General features: G+C 47.0%; 2 protein-coding genes across 2 annotated transcripts in view; both read left to right on the forward strand.

Annotated features, from left to right (window-relative positions):
- LOC101630713 (coiled-coil domain-containing protein 162-like) overlaps positions 1 to 1,327 on the forward strand; it is a gene marked incomplete at its 3' end in the record, with an annotated part of 19,754 nt that extends 18,427 nt beyond the window's left edge. The window contains exons 5-6 of the mRNA XM_012732458.1: positions 167 to 262; positions 1,268 to 1,327. Of these exons, the coding sequence (XP_012587912.1) occupies positions 167 to 262; positions 1,268 to 1,327 (156 nt within the window). The remainder of the gene's footprint in view (positions 1 to 166; positions 263 to 1,267) is intronic.
- LOC101630936 (coiled-coil domain-containing protein 162) overlaps positions 1,328 to 13,642 on the forward strand; it is a 35,169-nt gene continuing 22,854 nt past the window's right edge. The window contains exons 1-4 of the mRNA XM_004674077.2: positions 1,328 to 1,423; positions 6,238 to 6,467; positions 7,595 to 7,733; positions 8,743 to 8,863. Coding sequence (XP_004674134.2) covers positions 1,328 to 1,423; positions 6,238 to 6,467; positions 7,595 to 7,733; positions 8,743 to 8,863 — 586 coding nt within the window. The remainder of the gene's footprint in view (positions 1,424 to 6,237; positions 6,468 to 7,594; positions 7,734 to 8,742; positions 8,864 to 13,642) is intronic.

The following is a 13,642-nucleotide window of genomic DNA, read 5'->3' on the forward strand; positions in this document are numbered from 1 at the left end:
AAATCTTTAAAAAAAAAAAAATATGAGGTTGTTATTCTCCTCGCCAAAAGTGATTTCTTCATACTAAATAGATCATCCACCAGGCACCAGATACCCAATGCATAGACGATGCTATTACTTGGGGGGCACACAGAGTGTTGACATGTTTATGATTTGATTCCTCTAGGCACTTATGCTGTTCCCTTGGAGAACGCTTCTGGAAGATGGAGGGCTGCTTCCAGTGATGAATAACAGTCCAGATACCCTAGAGGAGAGCATGCAGGTAGGACAGCGCTTTCCACTTGTCATAGGATGCAGGTTGCTTAGAGGATGCTTCTGGCTCCATAGGTCAGATCCTCCAGCCTCTAGTCAGCAGTGAGTCATACATGAAATAGGCAGATGTCTGAATGTAAAGCTGTCAACCGTTGCTGCAAGGTGAGTGGTGCTTTCTTATGACAAAGGAGAATCATGGGCTCAGCGGGTTTCGGCCTGGGTGTAGACTCAGCTGAGGTCCCATGACCAGTAATGATAGGAGAGCAGCCATCTGTCTCGTCACTGCGTGGGTGTCTAGAGAATGTCACGGGCATGACTCCCGACCTGCCCGTGAGTGCTGGTGGGAAAACAACTCTAGCAGGCCTTGGGAGGAGAATTTCGTTCATCTGTTTTTTCATTCTTCACATAGATCATATTGTGTTTTCATTTTTTAAAATAGAAATATAAAATGTATTAACCACAGGAAAATCAATTTAAATTTTGCTTCAATATAATATATATAAGGAGTGTGTGTGGGGTGTAGCAGAACTGGGCATAGGCTGGTGGTTCTTGGGACTGGGTAAGGAAACTGTTCTGTTTGCTTTTTTTTTGAGGTGATCAAAACTCTCCATAGTCAAAAGGCTTTTTAAAAAGTAAAGAAGGAAGAATGGTTTACAAAATCAGTTGTAGCTCCCACTAAGAGATAATCAAAATGCATGTTTATTTTTTCCCTATCTGTTTATATCTGTACTTTAATTTTTTTATAACTGTACTGTTAAAGGAAAAATCCTACCCCACTACATACTTGCCAAGCGCAGACAGTGCTTGTGAGGGCTGGAAAGGTTGGTACTTCCATGCAGAACCAAATGTCGGGCATGTGCCAGGAAGACTTTGAGCTAGAAATGTTACCCTGATTTTATTAATAGTTGAGAGGTAGAACTTATAAGCACAATTACTTCAGTTTCCTACTATAATACCATCTGTAAAACATACATGGAAGTGTTGGGAAAGGATGGCTTTGCTTGTTTGGTTTCAGCTGTGCTTCTGTAGTCTGAGGGACCGTGACCTCAAGGTGGCCCATGGAGAGCTGGTGGGCATGCAGTTACTGCTGGAAGATGTCCGTCTGAGCAGCTGGCATCTGGCCCTGGAGCGTCCTCCAGGAGAGCAAGACCCACCGGACAGAAGTGCACAGGTATTTTTGGGGAGCCGTCCACACAGTTAGCCGGCGCTGTCCCTCACAAGCCACGCCAGTCCCACAGCCTCGCCCAGCGCCCCTGTGCTAAAGTCGCAGGGACTCAGCAGCGGAAGGAGGTCTGTGAAAGCCCCTGCAAAGGATTTCTTCCCAGTAAGTCGCGTGACAGTGGCATAGCCGTTTCTTCCGATTTAAACAATAGAGCAGAGATGATGGAGGTCACTGAAAAATAATACAATTCTCTGGCTGTTTGCTCTTCTTGTGAGTCACACACCTTCAGGACGGGAATGGAAGGAGCACGGGCATGTGACAGAGGCCGCAGGCGAGTAATTCCAGCCAGGGCTCTGGTTCTCCTATAACTAGTGGGGGGCTCCTAGACAAGCATGCCTCTCCCAGACTTGGCCCTCTGAGCTGGAGATACCGAGCCCCCAGACCCCTAGCATCAGTTGAAATAATTCCTCCTGTATTAGGAACCAAGCAGGGACTGTCTGGACTTGAGGGGGCAGAAAGGGGTACTGGTGCCCCATGAAAGCTCCTCTGGCTCCTTCTCACAGCCAGACTTGCTGAGAGACACCTGCACCAGCCATGTCCACGTCCTTGTTTTCCACCCACTCTCTAGAAACTGTCATGTTTCCTTCCCACCCCCACCCCACGTTCCCCCTGAGACCACTTCTGAGGGCACCAGGCTCCTGTCAGGAGGTCCTGGACGCTTGCAGACCCCACCGATCCCACAGAATCTGCCAGTGTGGTCTCAAGGCTACTATAGCCTTGTCTTCTGAAGCGTGACTCTCCTAGTTGGGCTCCAGCATCTCTGTCGGGGCCGTCTCAGGCCCCACCTAGGCCCCTCTGTTCTGCCCCATCTCCCAAACGTGCATATTGTCAGCAGCCTCTGTCCTTCTCTTACTACTATTACGCTACTGTTGGGCTGCACGTAGACACCCAGGCCTGCAGCCTCTGTGGGCCCCTTTCTCCATAAAAGAACATTAGTTATAGTTTACAACTGTGTTACTCTAGAGAAAATGAATTAGTATGATACATGACGGCATTTTTTCTACCTAAAAGCTTTTTTTATTCTCGTTTTAAAAGGAATTATCACAACTGCAAGACCCTAGGCTCAGTGCCTTCTCAAGCTAATGCTCAAGGCTGCTCAATGAATGAGTTAAGATCTGTTCAGAGTGCAGAGTATTCATCTATTTAATCCTTATAATAATTCCATAAGGATGTATTCTCACTTACAGATAAGAACGCCGAGGCTCAAACATTTATGTAGCATACCCAAAGATTCATGCCTAGTGACGACAGAGACCCAGATTAACAGGCTGGCCCGGAGAGCACCCTGCTGTTCTGCTCCACTCGCTCTTCCCCGGTAAAGCCAGCTACTTTTAGAGCTGTGATGACAATTACAAGCCATCACTCAGATCTAACGGTACAGCCCAAAGCTCCATCCTATCAGACCCACATATTCAGCTCCTGGTTCTGTCGTGGTGACAGCATGTCCCACGCTGAGGTCACTGGACTCCTCCCAAATTCACTCCCTTATTCTCTATCACTTTCTCACAGCTGCCCACTGACACAAGCCAGGAAATCTGGGCATCAACTTTCACTTCTCTTTATCGCATTTCACAGCTGGACACCAAGTTTTACTATTTTATGACTCTAATATCTTTTGAGTTTCGCTGTTCTTCTCCATCGTCCCACCGCAGCCCCTTCCACCAGCCAAATCATCATCACCATCTGCCGCCCAATTGGGCTGCCAATACACCATCTTGCATTGCAGTCCGTTTACCAGGACGGTGTTTCTCAATGCAAAGGTTTGCATTGAAATGTGTCACTTCCCTCCTATTATCCTCAATGACTTCCGAATGCCAGACATGAGCGGCCAAGAGCCTTAACAAGATCTTCAGAACTTGACTCCTGCCAACTTTTCTGCTCTGAACTTGTATCATTTTGGCAAACGCATTACATGCTCTCCCCTCTGCTCCTTCGAGCAGGCAGTCCCTCTCTTTCAACTGTATCTTCACCATCTAATTAACGTCTACTTATCCTCAGGTTTCAACTCCCAAACCACCATCTTTTGGCAGCTTTTCTGCTGCTCCACCTTTGAGCGAGAGCACAGCTGCTGTAACTAGCAGGTGGCTTTGCCAGCCATGACTTGAATTAGAGAAGTGTGTTCATCTTTCGAAATGGGTCTGGAAGGAGGCAGTTCAAGTCGGTGCTGCCATTCAGCAATACTCTGAGGACTCGAGTTGTGTCATCCCAAATGTCCCTCATCTTTGTAAAATGGAAGCAGGGTACAGTGGTTTCTCCTGGAGGGAGTCTATCTTTTTATCAAAGAGGAAAGTCTTTCCCAGAATCCTTCCGAGGCAGTTTCCTTGTATCTCACCAGCTAAAACTGATTCACTTCAGAACTCACTTCAGCACAACCAGCGGACCTGGCAGAGTGTTCAGATGTGCCTGCTAACTTCCCTGACAGGATTGGATGCTGCGCCCAGAGGGAGCATTGAGATTAGAGAAAGTCCCTGTCTCTGATGCACTGCCTCCTTTCTATGACAACCCCAGCTTTATCCTGTCTCCTGCTCCTTCTCCCATTCTATAAAACACAGGCCAGAACTAGTGATATGGTTATATTAACAAGGCAAGTTTGCTTTGAAATTGTTTAGCTTTATTTCATGATGTATATATACTACCTAGGGGTCTTAAGCACTCACAGACATGGGACACACACTGCCTGTGTATCAGGGCTCCAGCTTCCTTGCCCCAGGGATGCCACCAGCTCTAGGATCTCTTACATCTCAGTCTTTGAAAGTCCAAAGAGAAGTTGATGAGTTCGCTCAGGGTCTATAGATCTGTGCCCCAGTTGCTCTGGGCTCCTCAGAGGGCACCACCTATGTGACCTGCAGGCTGCCCCCTCCATGCCCACCTTGATCTGGGGCATGTTTTGGGCCACTGTGCAAGATTTCACTTGATGAAAGTTTTCTGCAGATAAAAGAAATCTGAAACATGGAAACAGGCCAAATGCACAAAAGTAGATGACTGGATTAAAAAGATGTGGTACATGTATATACAATGGAATATTACAATATTACTCAGCAACCAAAAAAAAAAAAGGAAACACATGTCTTTTGCAGCAACTTGGATGGAGCTGGAAGGGATCATGCTTAGTGAGATAAGCCAGAAAGAGAAAGAAAAATATCGAATGGTTTCGCTCATAGCAGGATGATAATGGACCAGGCAAAAAAATAATAAGAATAATGAACAGTCATATACCAGAGACATAATGTGGGGGTGGAGTGGGGAATGGGATCAAAAACGGAGGGTCGGGGCCCTCCCTGGTGGCGCAGCGGGTTAAAGCACAGCACTGAGAATCTAAAGCTGCTTCCGCATGAGTTCAATTCCCGCCAGCCCCGGAGGTGACCACATGGTGTGGCAGACCTCTCCTGACCCGCCCGCTGCTCCCCTCAGCAGTGTACTTTGACCATCTGCCTGTTCTGTTGCCCACTCTGTCTCTGGTGAAGCCTCTCACCGCCCCTGAGCCTCTGGCCTGTACCCCAGTTCTGTATGCACAAATAAATAAAATCTTTAAAAAAAAAAAAATAAATAAAAATAAAGTAATAAAATGAACAGACAAGGATAAGTAATAAATAAATAGATTCTAAAAAGAAATCTGGAACTGCATGGATTAGGGGACTGTTGTGCCTACCTGGACTGCAAGGGTTAGGCGTTACCAGTTTTCTGCTGGAGCTGGCTCTCCTAGGGTCATGCTTGCCAACTTTCCTATTTCTGGCAGCCACGCCTTTCTATGTTAATAGCACTAATCCAGGATCCAATTACACCAGGTGGTTGTTCTTCTTCCTGTTCCTTGCCAGGCAACTCTAGTGTCTAAATTCTAGTTACCTGAGTGTACTCTGAGGCCTCTCCTGTCATAGTATCATGCTTCAGATTTGCCACCTTCCCTCCTGCAGAAAATTCCTTTTCCTGTGATGGAGGCATGGAAGGCCTAGACTCAGGCCCCATTCTGTCACATTCTGGGTGACCCAGCCCTTACATTGCTGGCCACCAGGGAGCAGGGATCTGCAAGCCTGTTTCCTCCAGCGCTCCGAGCAGCCTCTGAACACCAATGAATGAATGAATGAGTAATCATGATTTTAAGTAAAATTGCCTATTGGATAATAAATTCAAATTGAGACTTGTTCTCTGTCTAACTTTTAAAAGATGGAAGATAGAAAATGGGTAAAACAAACTGAAGTTCCCATTCCTGACCCCAATGGATAAAATCCCCAATTTCTGGTATTATTACATTGGTACCATGAATGGGCTCCTCTCTTCAAAGCAGACAAAAATTGGAAGAGCTTTACACAGGGTCTCAGGGCTGGAGCCGGCCTGTGATGCAGGCGTTGGTCTCCTGACGCTCCCGCCAACAGGCCTATAACCAGCCTCCTGGGGAGAAGTCACGCTCCAGAGATGTTGTGTCGGGGCTGCATGTAGAAGTTTCTCCTGTGCAAGTCCATAATCAATTAAAAAACATTTCTGGAGCCCTCCCTGGTGGCGCAGCGGATTAAAGCACAGCAGCGAGAAGCTAAAGCCACTTCCGCATGAGTTCAATCCCCGCCTGTCACGGAGGTGACCACATGGCTGGCAGACCTTTCCTGACCCGCTGCTCCCCTCAGCAGTGTACTTCGTTGATCTGCTTGTTCTGCCCCCCACTCTGTCTCTGGTGACTTCTCTCACCACCCTTTTACCTCTGGCCTGTATCCCAGTTCTGCATGCACAAATAAATAAATCTTACTAAAAAACAATTTCTGTAATGTTTGCAGCCAAACTTGCCCCTACGGCCAGGCTTCAGAAGTCCATTGGGAAGCCACCCCAAAGCTCCCGAGCCTCAGGAGGGCCCCTGCGACCCAGTGATGTCCCTGGCTCTGCTAAGATCATATCTCGTGCTGTGGAAGCAGCTGGAAGCTCTGAAGGAGCACTGGAGCCGCCTCAGGCTGAGATGCCAGAACATCGACTCGGCCTCACTCTACACACAGTTCTCAGAGATCTACGGGTGAGTGTTGCTGAGGTGTATTTCATGTGGATGAGCGGAACCTCGGGTTCAACAAATCTTCGCTCCCTGCTCTGAAGACAAAAGTTGCTCCATGAGTTCTGGCCTGTCACACCCCAGAAAAAGCCAGTGGTCGGTGTCTCCAAATAGTGTTTAGGGGCAAAGCTGATTCTCCAGACCACAGGGACCACCCTGAGTGGCACTGCGCATCACCTAGCCACAGTTCTGCCCCAGAAGCAGGGCTTAAGGTGCACCCCCCCGGGTACTGACTCTAAACATTAATGCAGAGATTCCAGACAGCACTGGGTGCAGAGATGCTGCTGCTTCTGTCTCAGAGCAGCCCAGCTCACACTGTGTGCGGGTTCACACCTGCGCACTGAAAATTTAATTGTACTGCAGGCACACAGCAAGGATCAACAATGGGTTTATTTACAAAAGGGGAAGGAAAAGGAACAACCCAGGGAAAGAGAGAAAGAGAGAGATACAAGTTATCTAGAACATCCTACTAGCTCTGCTGACTTGGAACTCCAGTAACACACTGATAGCCACCAGCCCCCCAGTCCAGAGAGCAGAATTCCTTCAGGACATCAGTTCCCCCTAACACTTCCACGCCTGTCCACTTCCTGCCCTATCACACGTGAGCTGAGCCTGAGAGCCTCATGTTTTTCAGTCAGAGGGATGTAATGTGGTACAGCAGGAGGGCTTAAGCCTGGGACTGGGATGTGTTTCTGCAGCTTCAAGCGCGGGCTGGGCTGACAGAGATGCCAGTGGAGATGTATAGTCTGCCATGTATGTTAGCAAACAGTATTCTCCGAACATACGCCCGCCACCTGGCTCTTAACTAAGGACAAGGTTCACTGCAGTCTCAATCACTTCCTTATGAAGTTACTATGGTCAGCTTTTCTGGCAGTTAGGGAATATAGGCCCTCGCTCTTTTGCAAAATGATACTGAAATGAAATGTACCCCATCTGCAAAGACCTCGGGATTGAAGACTGGTGAAGAAAGTGGCAACAGTGGTGAATTGGGAGGTTTATACATGACAGGAATCAGAACGTGAATAAAAACAACTGTCAGGGAATTAAGATGAGAAAAAATATGTTTGCTAATGCCTGTCTCTCTTCCTTAATAGGACTGACATCTTCTATCCCAGCATGAAAGCATTAGCCAGGCAGATGGGGAAAGAAGATGAATTTGAGGGGCTTATAATTTGTAGTCAGTCTATTCTTCCCCCCAAAGGAGCTTCCGAAATTGAAATAAAAACTCACCAGGTATGCAGGACCTATCTTGACTTGACTTTGAAAATTTGTTCTATGGCATCGTGATGGAAACCTAAAGATAGACAGACCCAAGTGATTTGTTTTTCTTAGCTAATTGTAAATTGAAGGCTGGACATCATTGAGCAAACTCAGGGATGGAGCTAAGTAAGTGTTTAAGGGCATGATGAAGCAGATAATAACTAGCCCTTAACATATCAGTTCTGTAAGTCTAGATTTTCATATTTTGGTTTTCTTCAATTAAGGGATACCTCCCCCAAGAAAGTTTTGATCAACAAAACTAGCTGCTAGCATTTTAAACATAAAATCCAACATGTAAATAACACACCTCCCTGGGCCCGTGGAAATGGTATTTAAAACATCTTGTTGAGACTCATTAGCCCATTTGGTGTGGGTAATACAGTCAGTGTGGAGGGTGTATTTCACCTTGCTCCTGGGACGCTGTGGGCTGTGCTTATGATAACAGGCAAAGTCTCTTGCTCTTTGGGTGTCAGTGCAACGATGCACTAACGCCATTTCAGTACCACCCCACCCCAGCCCCAAGCCCCACTGCTAATTCTCCTGACCCCTGTTTACCCTATAGCAAATGAGGTCCTCCCACCGGGAGAAATGTGGACTCTGCACGCATAACGGGGAACAGAAGAGGCTCGCAGTTATGGGAGCAAAGATATCTCTTGGTCATGTATGGAGCTTTCAATCTCATGAAGTCCTCCTTTGTGACTATACTGAGTTTCAAGCTTCCAGGCTTCTGTCGTGGTGACTGCTAACAAAATTCCCCACCACACTTAGAGATCCCAAACGACCCTTGGGTGTTGAGCATTTGCAATATTTATCAATCAGGGTATAAGCAAGAAAGAGAGACTTGTTCTCTGACAAGGTTGGGGCCCAGGGGCCGGAGAAAGAAAGCCCTCCTTCCCTGAGAGAGAACAGGGGCAAGACAAGACCTGGCCCAGGGTCCTGCTGCTGGAACGTAACATGGTGACTTACTCTGTGCTTCCTCTAGCTTCACAAACTTCTGGAAAATCTTGAAATTCATATGATCCAGGAGGTATTAAGAAAAGTTAACAGAGAGCTAACACTGGTTGTATCAGAGAAGTCCAAGGAGGAATGTACTCTCCCTACAGGTAAAGTATGCTTATTGAAGTAATTCACAAAATAATAGCTATTGTTTTTATCCTAATCACAAGAGCAGTCCATGCATCCATATTCATTGGAAAGATCACTTCAGTGTCCAGAAAACGATATCAGAAATTTTCTTTTACAGCTTGGCCAGAGAGAGGTACTTTTAATACTTTGGTATATTTCCTTCCACTAGAAGAGCTTTCAAATAGAAGACAGGTTGACTTCAGTCTCAATGCTGTTCATGAACTCATGACTGAACTAAATTTGAACTGGGGGAATACATGAAGTCCTTCTTTGGAACATGTATGTGTGTGTGTGTGTGCATACAAATATAGATAATATGAAATGAATGTCAAAATCCTACACATTCACGTATTTGGGGTGAGAAGACAATCAAAATGGTTTCATCTCAGGTCTGCGGTCTGGGTCAGTTCAGGGCACATGGCTGGGGCATTCTCACGGGGCACAAAGGGCTACTTGGTGCCACCCCAAAGTACTTCATTTAGCCATATCGTCGTATATGCCTCATAAGTGAGTCAACAGAGCAGGCACCTTGGAGCCTTGACTCCTGCCCAGTTCCACCTCCTGCTGCTTCCCCACCTTGCCAGAGATTCTCAGCTGCCTGCTCTCTGGTCCCTGGCACCCAGGTGCTGCTAGTATCACCCTCACCGTCCCACCCAACAGCTGCTGCGGCCATCCACCCCACTGGGTCCTGACATACAGTGGGCTGCCAGGGTTGGGCAGGGCCATGTATACCTGGCAACGCTGAGCAACCATCACAACCCGGCGAGGGCAAGTCTGCTGCCCTCCCTGATACCTGGGATATCCCAGGTTGCAATGCCTTTGTGCCTGCCTCTCCACAGTGGGCTGGGGGTGGCAGGTAAAGCCATGGGAAGGTGGGACATTAGCTCAATTTCTCTACCTCTGGCCAGGGCATGAGGCCTCACTCAGTGAGTGTGGTAGCTGGTGGGTTTCAAACATTCACATGCCCAGTCACGGGGTGGGGGGGCCCTATGTGGTCACATCTGCCCTGTGAGCATTTCCCTGGCCAGGCATTACAAGAGTAAAAACAAATGAGCACACCCTGACAGATAAAGCAGAGACTACAAAAGAAAGGAAAATGCTTTCTATTTTACCACCTATAATAACACATTCCCCCTGCTTTTTGCATAAGAAACCCTGCACTTTGATTTTGCACCAGAGCCCCTTGGATTATGTAGTTGGTTCAATCAGAACTACAAGGTTTACTCCAAACTCCTAATTCTGTAGGGAAATCTATAATCTTTGCGCTAGGGAGGAGTTGTCTGACAAGTGAAATAAATTAGGCTTTCCTTTGGAGAGGCAGTCCACAGACATTGTAATGTTAATTAATAGCCTCTAACCTCACCTAACACATTGTCATTTTTCAGTGCTTCAAGTAAAGGGTTCTGTCAACAGGGCTCACAGAGAGCTGTGCAGAGAGAGGGTGACCCCCTCGCCACCCCCCAGCTGGGCTGCTCTGACTGTCACCAGAGCTAGTGTGTTTGAGCTCCAATTACAGAAATGTAACAGACAAAGCGCCTGTTGTTGGTGCTGTGCTGGCTGCATCCAGGCGGCTCCTTCTCAGTCCTTGGAGAAAATCCACAGCGCAGCAGGTGCGCCCATCTGATGGGTGGGGCTGTGGTTCTCTAGAGACACATGAGGGGCTCTAGTGAGGGGCTGAAGTGAATCTGCCTCCCTGCTGCCTGGAAGGGGCTGATCCAGGTGGAGGGAGGGCTGCTATTTTTCTTTTTTTTTTTAAGATTTATTTATTTGTGCATACAGAACTGGGGGGCAGGCCAGAGGTGCAGGGGCAGTGAGAGGCTTCACTAGAGACAGAGTGGGGAGCAGAACAGGAAAATCTACTGAGGGGAGCAGCGGGCGGGTCAGGAGAGGTCTGCAGCGCCATGTGGGTCACCTCCAGGGCAGGCGGGGATTGAACTCATGCTGAAGTGGCTTTAGCTTTTTAGTGCTGTGCTTAAGCCTACAGTGCTACCAGAGAGAGCCCGGGCAGCTGTTTTTAATGGTGGTCATGTCACTATTACCGAGCCACTATTACCTAGGCTAGAGCAGACTGGCCAATTCTGCTGACCTTTTTGGACCCTACTCCCGTTAAGATTTGGTGAGGACTGTTGTTGAATTCTGGCCTGTTTGTCACAGCAGCCCTGACTTCCCCTAATAAAAGTGAGAGGGTCCCCCCACCATGTGCCAGGGGTGATTTTACATACAGTCATTCACTTTATTTTTCCTGAACGCTCTGTGAATCTGGGGCTCTTTCGAAGAAGGTGCTAAAAACATGGGCTCCCCACCCTTCTTCCTCATCTCAGCTGCTAGAAGCCACTATACTAGGTGGGACCTCCAGGGAGGATAGGTTAGCTTGGGGCTGGGGCCAGGGATTTCTCCCGAGGGGCTGAGGTGGAGATTGTCGAGAATCAGGGGTGGCACTGAGGAAGGAACGCCAGAGGAGGAATCACAAGATTAATTCACTCAAGGGGGCTGGGTAGAGGGGGCCAGCTTAACAATTAACACAGCCATAAAATCAAGGTCCTCGGGCGCCAAAACCTGGATGCCAGGAAGTCCTGGATGCCTGGACGTCTCCAAGAGGTCCCAGCAGGTAACAGACTGTTGGGGGCAGTGCCTGAAGCTCAGACCCAATAGGTAAAAGATAAGGACTTGGAGACAAGCTCAGGCAATCTCTGGTCCTCTCAAGTTCTGCATAGATATTTAAATCAGCAACTGACTGTTAGCAAGGATGGGCCCCTCCCTACCCAAAGGAGGTAATAAAGCCAAACCCCCATAAAGGGGCAGCTCTTCCTGCCCGCTAGTGCCTATGCAAGTGTCTTTTCCTCTCCTGTCTCTTTCTAATGAACTTACTCTTTAACTGAGTCTTTGTCTCTTGAAGAAACTCACTGCAGGGCACTGAAAGGGGAGCTTTGGTGAAACCTTTCCAGAGTGAACTCAAGGACCCCGAGCTCTGCCAGAAAGGAAGCCTTTCGCTTCCCTCCATCCCACCTTAGTCTGGGACTTAATCTTTTTGCAAAGCTTCTGAGTTTGCTTCCAGTTTGACTGTGAGCTACTGAAAATGTGGGGGCCACAGCTGGCTATGATGATAATTCTTGGTGGTGGAACCAGCAAAGCTCCTCTCAGTGACCCCTGCTGTGCCTCAGCTTGCTCCAGAGATCAGCTCCACTGATTTGAAAGGGCTCTGCTATTGCCTATTTCTGACATGTTGACACTGAAATGATTTTTAATTGATCTTCTAATTTTCTGTGGGCGGTTATAAAGTCAGTAGACTCCAAAGCAGAGTATCCCAGGCAGGTGGGGGAAAAAATATTAGAAGTTCTAAATAGATTAATCCATGTGTGACCCTCCCCACTGAGGAGGTCCTTAAAGTTACCATGGGGAGGAATAGACGAGTGAACAATCAGAAAATATTAGATCCTAATCCTAGTATGTGCTTATCTTAAGCCACCTTATGAGGCCCTCCCTGTGATGCAACAGGTTAGGATGCAGCACAGCAAGCTGGCGGCAGAAGTTTCAGTGCAAGTTCTTTCTGGTCCCGGAGGTGATCCACATGGTGGAGGTCATCCCCATGGCGCAGCAGACCTCTCCTGACCCGCCCGCTGCTCCCCTCAGCAGTGTACTTCATCGATCTGCCTGTTCTGCTCCCCACTCTGTCTCTGGTGAAGCTTGTCACCACCCCTGCAACTCTGGCTTGTAACCCAGTTCTGTGTGCATTAATAAATAAACCTTCAAAAAGAAAAAAAAAAAACACCTTATGGATTTAAAATAGATAACCTCACCTGTCTTCTGATAAGAAGTCAAAGAATTTTAAAAGGCTTTTGGGAATGTGAATTGAGATCTACATGCATAGTTAGTGAAACTTATCCAAAATACATATATTTTGCAATGGTAGCCAGTGAAGGGATTGTAGATAGTTACATATAGGTAAACATTAAACATGTTACAGGAAAGGGGACAAAAATCACTATATTGAGAGAAATACAGCAAAACCCTCAGGAAAATCAGGCCTCAGCCAACATTTCCCAACAGGGAACCCTGGAACACAAGTTCCTCAAATATTAAGGCAATATTCTCCTGGTCTTCTTCACTGACAGACTCCAATATTACCTGAAGCTTTCCATCCCCTTGCACAAGCCAGAAAATCACTTACCAATAACAGCGTTTGGGTTGCAAATCTTTACCTAGCATCATTAATTGTTGTTTCACCAAATCTGTTTTTGCCAGTTTTACTGGTCTTTGTCTTTGAGTAATTACGTGTTATGTAAAGTGATGAAATAGGAGTACAAAAAAAAAAAAAAAAGATCTGTTCTACAAAAGCTAATTGAAATAAATAAACTGTGGTACATCCAATCAGTGGAATGTTATTCAGCACTGAAAGGAAAGGAGTAATTAAGCCTTGAAGAGATGTGGGGGAAATTTAGATGCGTATTAGAAGTAAAAGAAGTCAATCTGGAAAGGCTAGAAATTGTATGATTCCAACTATATGACATTCTAAAAAAAAAAGTGAAGAGAGTAAGAAACAGTGATTGCCAGATATTAAACAAGGAAAGAGAAATGAACAGGTAAAGCACAGGCTTTAAAAAAAAAAAAAAAGATTTATTTGTTTATACATACAGAACTGGGGTACAGGCCAGAGGTACAGGGGCAGTGAGAGGATTCACCAGAGACAGAGTGGGTTGACTGAAGGCTGACTGAAGTACACTGCTAAGGGGAGCAGCAGGCGGGTCAGGAGAGGTCTG

The sequence above is a fragment of the Condylura cristata genome, unplaced genomic scaffold (assembly GCF_000260355.1).
Source record: "Condylura cristata isolate star-nosed mole 26May11 unplaced genomic scaffold, ConCri1.0 scaffold00001, whole genome shotgun sequence".
NCBI lineage: Eukaryota > Metazoa > Chordata > Mammalia > Eulipotyphla > Talpidae > Condylura > Condylura cristata.